The following is a 6753-nucleotide window of genomic DNA, read 5'->3' as shown; positions in this document are numbered from 1 at the left end:
GGGTGGGGGCGTGGCCTCATTCCCTCAGCATCTCCAGGGCCAGCATCCTTGGCGGACCTGAGCTGAATCACGCCAAGTCCCCTGGCTGCGGGCGGCAGTCCTCACCTGCCGAGAGGGTGATGGTGCTGAGCTTCACGCGGTACAGGTTGCTGCGGACCCGCCATTGCTGCACCATGGGGTAACCCATGGCCTCATCGTACCTGACGTCTCCTGGGGAGGGAAAAAGAAGCTCATGTGAGCCCCGCACTTAGAGGCCTCACCCTACCACCCCACCCTGCAGCCCTGGGCTCTGGGTAACAGCCACCTCTTCTAAGTGGACAGAGGCTCGGCCCTAGAGTGAGGGCTGTCTCTGGGGCTGGCAGTTTTATCTGGACTCCACCTCCAGGCCTTTTCCTTCCTGGCCTCTGACCTCAGCCCCAACCCCGCCTTTTCTCTCTGCTCTACAGCTCACATGGCCCCCTTTACCCTACAAGCAAGAATGGGTTTACGGTTCCACTAAATCTGGTGGCGATTTGCCATGGGGTGCTAGGTAGCACGGTGCCTCAGTTTCCCCATCTGATACCATGGCTACCTGGGCTGATCTTATTTCACAAGCGTATTGTGAGACTCAAATAAATTAATAGCAGTGGAAGTCCTTTGGTAACCTTGAAATGTCCTACGTGTGGACTGGGGGCCAGAGAACCACAGCCCATTCATCACATATGGCCTAAGGCTACTTTTGCACGATGACAGCAGAGTTGAGCAGTTGTGACAGAGACCATGTGCAAAGCCTAACACATTTACTATCTGACGATTTATGTTTGTTCACCCTCTACAGACTGTTTGTTTCCTAACATGGAAACATAAGATGTCCTTTGGTATCTCGTAAAATACCTGTGCGTACACATAAAAGGTTACCATTTCAAACAAGACCAAGAAACACTGGGTAAACAAAGTTACAAAAGCTTAAAAAAAAAAAGCTGTATAATTTCTCAGCACCTTGAATAAATTAATATGCATTTTAAAGGTACATGAAGATAGTGCACAACATTTTGCAAACTTTTTTGACCAAGGAGCCCCGTTTTTAGGTTTCACTGGAACTCATGTTCCATAGAATGCATTGTGTGAAACACAAGTGTAGACAAAATATAAACAAAGAAAAAAAAAACACACACAACAAAATGTTAGCAAGTGGTTAACTTAGTGTGGTGGATGTGTGAAAGATCCTTGTTTTCTGATTTATATTCATCTCCATTTTCTAAATTTTGTACTCTAAGCACCGCAGACACTCTTTTTCTATAATCAGGAAAAAATACGTGAAAAAGAAATGCTAGTCACATCAGCAGTTACTATTATTGTTGTGTATCCTCTGCAAATGTCAGGCACATTTTCTGTCCTTTTCTCTTGTGCCCTGGTGAGGAGGCACTTAAAGAGATATTTGATACCAAGATGCAAATGAGAATCTCACTGGAACAAATGATTTCAGTATTAAAGTTGTCCATTACTATCAACTTTTTCCCCCCCTTAGCCTCAGGAATAATATAATTTCTTAGAGGCTTTCATTTTAAAGTAAAATATTCATGATCCCCAAAGACATGTCCACTGGAGGGAGGTTGTTTTGTTACAAGTACGTCCTCTCTGTTTATCCGCTCTGCCTGTCCTTTCCTTCCTCTGCAGACACCGGGGAGAGAAGGAGAGGGCCGTGTTTCGAGTCAGGGCAAAGAAAACAGTCTGTACAGGAAGACTAGACACCAGCACCCAGGCAGCCTCTGCCCTGTCTATGATTGCTTTGGCCTAATTCAGAGCAGGCTTGGAGGGGCCGTCCCCAATAGAGGGAGGCAGATATTCTGATGCAGACTGTTGATGCAGCTTATGCACTTGGTGGAATGGTGTCCAAAAGGAAACAAAACAAAGCAAAACAATGCTGCTACCTCTTTTGATTATCCAGAAATTTACCAAACCATCTTCCCTGCCCCTCACCCCATCCCTGGGCCACCCCCATAAGTGATCATCACTCCATCCCTCACTTTCCCCATCCCTGGTCCCTCCTGGATTCCAGCTTGAAATGTAAGCCCCTTCAGTGAAATGTCAGCTCCTTGAGGTCAAGGCCATGGTCTATATTATTCCCACTCCTGCAGAGACAAAACAGAGCCTGACATATAGTAGGCTCTCAATAAATACCTATTTATGAGTCACTCACTTCCTTGCATACTATTCCTGACCAAAAACCCATCCCCGGTCCTACTCAATCTCTGACCCGCATCTTACCTGACTCTATCCTAGATCCCCACCAAAGGATTAGGGGTAAAATGAAGCCCCGGGATTGAGGGGGGTATTTTTTCTGATAAGTAAAAATAATAATAATAATAATAACTCTTACAATGTAACAGTTCCTTTATGAGGACACCTCCAAGGATCCCCAAATCAAAACAAACAATCCTAAGAGTTTGAACCACTAATGCAGATCCACAATGTACTGTATCACAAAAGCAGAGCCAGGGTCCTTACATCTTGGGAAAGTCCCCCAAAAGGGCAAGAGAGGAACTGGGAGAAGATGAGGTGGAACAGATGGGCATCCCACAGTGGGACAGAAAAATACAAGCCTCAGGAGAGCCTGCAAAAGAGGGCTTCTCAGTAGGGGAGAGACGGAGCTTGGGGGTTGGGGGACGGACTGCAGAGTGGAGTGAAAAGGGCAGAAGACCTGGAGCCATGGCACCCGGTTCTAGTCCTGGTGGATTTTCTGTGTGACCTTGATCGGTCCCTTCACCTCTCTGAGTCTAGATTCCTCACCTATAACACGAGAGGAATGATACCCACCCCCCAAGGATGGCCCAGTGCCCCCATTCAAAAACAGCTTGTGTAACTGAGATGCTGTCAACTGAGAGAGGCTCCTGGTCGGGGTGGGGATGGGGGAGGTCCACTTATTTTATTTTAAAACGACCAAAAAATGAACTGCATGATCTCACTTTTATGTGGAATCGAAAAACGTTGGACTCATAAAAGCAGAGAGCAGGATGGCTGGAGGCAGGAAAAATGAGGAGATGTTGGGTAAAGGGTACAGAGGTTCAGTTGCGCCAGATGAGTGAGGTTTTGGGGTCTAGCGTGCAGCCCGGTGACTATAGTTAATAATACTGCACTGTGTACTTGAAGTTTGCTAAGAGAGTAAATCTGGCCTTGGCTCAGAGCTTGGAGTCTCAGGGAAGCCCCTAGCTCTGCACAGTCCATGAGTCCAAGAAATGGTAGGTGGGTCCCTTTCCCATCCCATCCCTCGCGAACACAGAGGCTTGGCAGGGCCCATCCTGGGCGTGCTGAGAGCTGAGATGGACTGGAGAGCAGGTGTGTGGTCAGGGAGCCTGGGGAGGGGTCCAGCATGTGTGTCTTACCGGTGAGCAGCTGGAGGTCTGGGAGGGGCTCGGAGAGGACCCCCCGGCACTGCTCCTCCACTGGCAGCGGGATCACCGACAGCCCGTCGGCCAGCTGAGGAAAGTCCTTGATGAAGTTGTTCTCCCTGTGGAGAGGAGCAGAGAGGCTGCCAGATGGAGGAAGCGGAGGCTGCAGGTGCTGCTGGGAAGGAGGGCAGGGAGCTTGTGGCCACAGAAGAGACTGACTCGTGAGCCGGTGGACGGCCTTGGTGGGATGCCTCTGGCTCCCTGAGTCCCAGCCCCGAGGCCATGGTGCTAAGGACGGGTTCCAGAATCCGGCAGGCTGGGGCTTCAGTCCTGGCCCACCACTTACTAGCTGCGTGATCTTGAGCAAGTTCCTGGTCCACTCAGAACCTCAGTTTCCTTTTCTATGAAAGTCAGATCTCAGGGGAGTTTTAAACACTTAATGGGAGAAAGCTGCCAACTGCCTAAGACACAGTCTGATATACTGTAAACTGTCTCTTTGGCTGCTAAATGTCCCTTTACATAAGCGGTGACAACGGTGAGCCAGGATGTGAGGGAATTGAGGAGAGCATGGCGTGCTTGAAGAAAGAGTGGGTGAGACTGAGCTGGAGAAAGGAAGGCTTGAAAGAATGGGTGTTGGAGTGCTAAAGTGGAAGGATCCTAAGAGATCCTTTGGATCAAACTCCTCCTTTTAGAGATGGGGAAACTGAGGCCGGGAGAAGGGGAGCAAATTTCTCACAGACAACCAACGGGTTAGACCCAAAACCGGATCTCCCCACTCCTAGGCTAGTGCTCTTCCTTGCCCTAAATTCTTCAGGTACCTCTGTCGCTTCTCTGCAGGGCCACTCCAGGAAACAGAAGACAAGCCTCGGGGTGCCCTCGGGGCACTGAACCCTGAACAAAGGTAGTCTTAAGGTGTGGGGGATGAGGTGATAATGCATTGCAGGGAGGCAGGCTTCAATCTTCCAGACAACAGACCTGCCTAAAAATGGAACAGCCTGCCACTGTGAGGTGGTGAGCTTGCTGTAGCTGGGAGTATGCAAGTAGGAAACTTGATAGCCACTTGGCATGGACGGTATCCAGGGCATTTCTGTATTCAGATCTGACTTTTGAGGTCCCTTCTTATTCAGAAATCCTCAGAGTTAGAGACACTAACTACAATCTGGAGAGGAGGAGGGGGAACTGAAGAACAAAGGGAAGGGGATGCTTATTGCTTCATTTTGCCACCTGGAATGGGCAACCTTGAAATGAAAATCAGAAAGAGGCAAACAAAAATCTGTGATGCCAAAGCAATGCCTTTGAAGCCTGGATCTCGGGCAGTTCAAAAGCAGCCAAGCAAGCATTGTGTGACCTGGGTCACCTTCCTTTCTGTACTGCACGTCCCCATGCACTCCACCCCAGGCACCTTCAAAGCTCACCCTCTAGTCATTCATTTAGTGAACACCTTCTCGGTGTCCGACCCCTGAGCAGGTCAGAATCCAGGGGAGAACCCACTGTCTCCATCTTCAACATCACCAGCATCTTCGTCATCATCATCAGTGTCATCTTTGACAACTACTGATTGAATCCTTAATTTGCTAGGCTCTCACTAAGCACTTTGCATCCATTTAAGCATTTAATCTTCACAGTGACCCACAAGATAGTTATCATTATCTTCATTTTACACGAAAGGAAAAATGAGGTTCGGAGTTAAGAGGTGGTAAATTTGGGATTGGAACCTGGTCTCTCCGACTGCACATCTGGTGAGGTAAGTGGCTGGGCTTTGGACTGTCTGCTGGGCATGCATGTGCACGATGTTGAGTTTCTAGGCCCACACTTGTACAGTTAAGCATGCTATTGTGTGCATCATGGGTGTGCCCGTGTTTGTCTGCAGAGCCGTACTTGCTTATGTCTACACGTGTGCCTGTTGTCATGGGTTCCACCTAGGTGTTTGTGGCTGGCCTTTGATTTGTCTGCAAACTTGGACATGTGGGTCAGCCATGTGAATAGAAAAAGAGAACCTGCCAGGGGTCATGGAAGTGCCCCCAAGTAGCATGTAACACCCACCAGGGCCTAAGGAACTAAGTTTCTTCCTGTCCCCCTCATGAGGTGGCCTCTTGTGATACAGACCTTCCCTTAGACATACAATGAGGTGGAGACTGTCCCCCTGCCCTAGTCATTCAACTAACATGCACTGAGCACACACTCGGGGTGGAGCCCTGAGCTAAGCACTCAGGATCCAGAGATAGACTGGCTTCTCCCTTTGTCCTTTAGATCTTCCCAGCTGTGTGGGGGAGACAATGGATCAGCCATGCAGAACAGTCAGTAGGGCCAGCTATCAGGGATTTGGATGGGCTGGAGGCTTTTGGTCAAGGGTCCCTTCCCCACGAGACCCAAGCACTTGTTTTATGAATAGGAGAGGGCAAGACTGAGATGGCTCTGAAGACTGAGTTCCTGATCTGCCCACACTGCATCCTAGCTGTGAAACCTGGAGCAAACCACTCAAACCTCAGTTTTCTCATCTGTAAAATGGGGATCCTAAGCACTCTTCAGCCTGCCTTAGTGAAATCACAATAATAACAATGATGGCAATAACTGTTTGTTGAGTACCTCCTGTGCACCAGGCGATGTTCCAAGTACGTTACATTAGTTCTCACCCAACCATATGAATTAGGTGCCCTTAAGACCCCTAGTTGGGAGGTGGAAAAGCAGAAGCACAAAGCAGTTATGTAACTACTTAAAACTACACAGCCGGGAAGCGGGAGATCTCAGGTGGTCTGGCCCCAAAGCCCCCACTCCACATCACTGCACAGGTGCGGGGCACTGAAGACGCTGCCTGTGACAGTCACAGGCTGTCAAAACTGGAAGAGCCGTAGCACCGCTGGGTGCACTGAGCCCAGACAGGCTGCAGCCTAAAGAAGGGGTCTGTTACTCATTGTAATTTGACCACATACGAGGGGCTCTGCTCTCCAGGTGACTTCACGACCCTCACTCCAATGTTGTGAGATAGGTGCGATTACACCCCCTCTTGACTGATGGGGAAATGGAGGGTCTGAGACGTGAACTGACTTCCCTGGACTTACACACCAAGTGCATTTGGGAAGACGGATCTGAAGGCATGCTCATCACTTTTCACTTTACCACCCAGGGTCACGACTTCACATCTCTGGCTATGTGTTCATAATCACAGAGGAGGGGGACAGTGACACCCTCGCCAGCCCCACGTTCCTGTCCTCTAATCCTTCTGCCTTCTATTTAAGCTGGGCTTGACTCTGGGCAAATCTGACCTCAATCTGACCTCAGGGAGTGGCAGCACAGTGGCCGACCTCAGGAGGGCAGGGGGCCAGCGCACACTCCCCTTCTCGGAGGGAGGTTTTCGCAGGACGCAGGGAGGGTCTCAAGGAAGAGC

The 6753-nt window shown here is 49.6% G+C and overlaps 1 protein-coding gene across 2 annotated transcripts in view; it reads right to left on the bottom strand.

Annotated features, from left to right (window-relative positions):
* ASTN2 (astrotactin 2) overlaps positions 1-6753 on the bottom strand; it is a 944548-nt gene that overhangs the window by 257703 nt on the left and 680092 nt on the right. For both annotated transcript variants that reach the window (XM_007449713.1, XM_007449714.1), the window contains exons 13-14: positions 3363-3487; positions 106-210 (exon numbers count right to left, since the gene is read on the bottom strand). In XM_007449713.1, the coding sequence (XP_007449775.1) occupies positions 106-210; positions 3363-3487 (230 nt within the window). The remainder of the gene's footprint in view (positions 1-105; positions 211-3362; positions 3488-6753) is intronic.

The sequence above is a fragment of the Lipotes vexillifer genome, unplaced genomic scaffold (genome assembly GCF_000442215.2).
Source record: "Lipotes vexillifer unplaced genomic scaffold, Lipotes_vexillifer_v1.1 scaffold230, whole genome shotgun sequence".
Classification (NCBI taxonomy): domain Eukaryota; kingdom Metazoa; phylum Chordata; class Mammalia; order Artiodactyla; family Lipotidae; genus Lipotes; species Lipotes vexillifer.
This window is presented reverse-complemented; position numbering and strand designations above follow the sequence as displayed.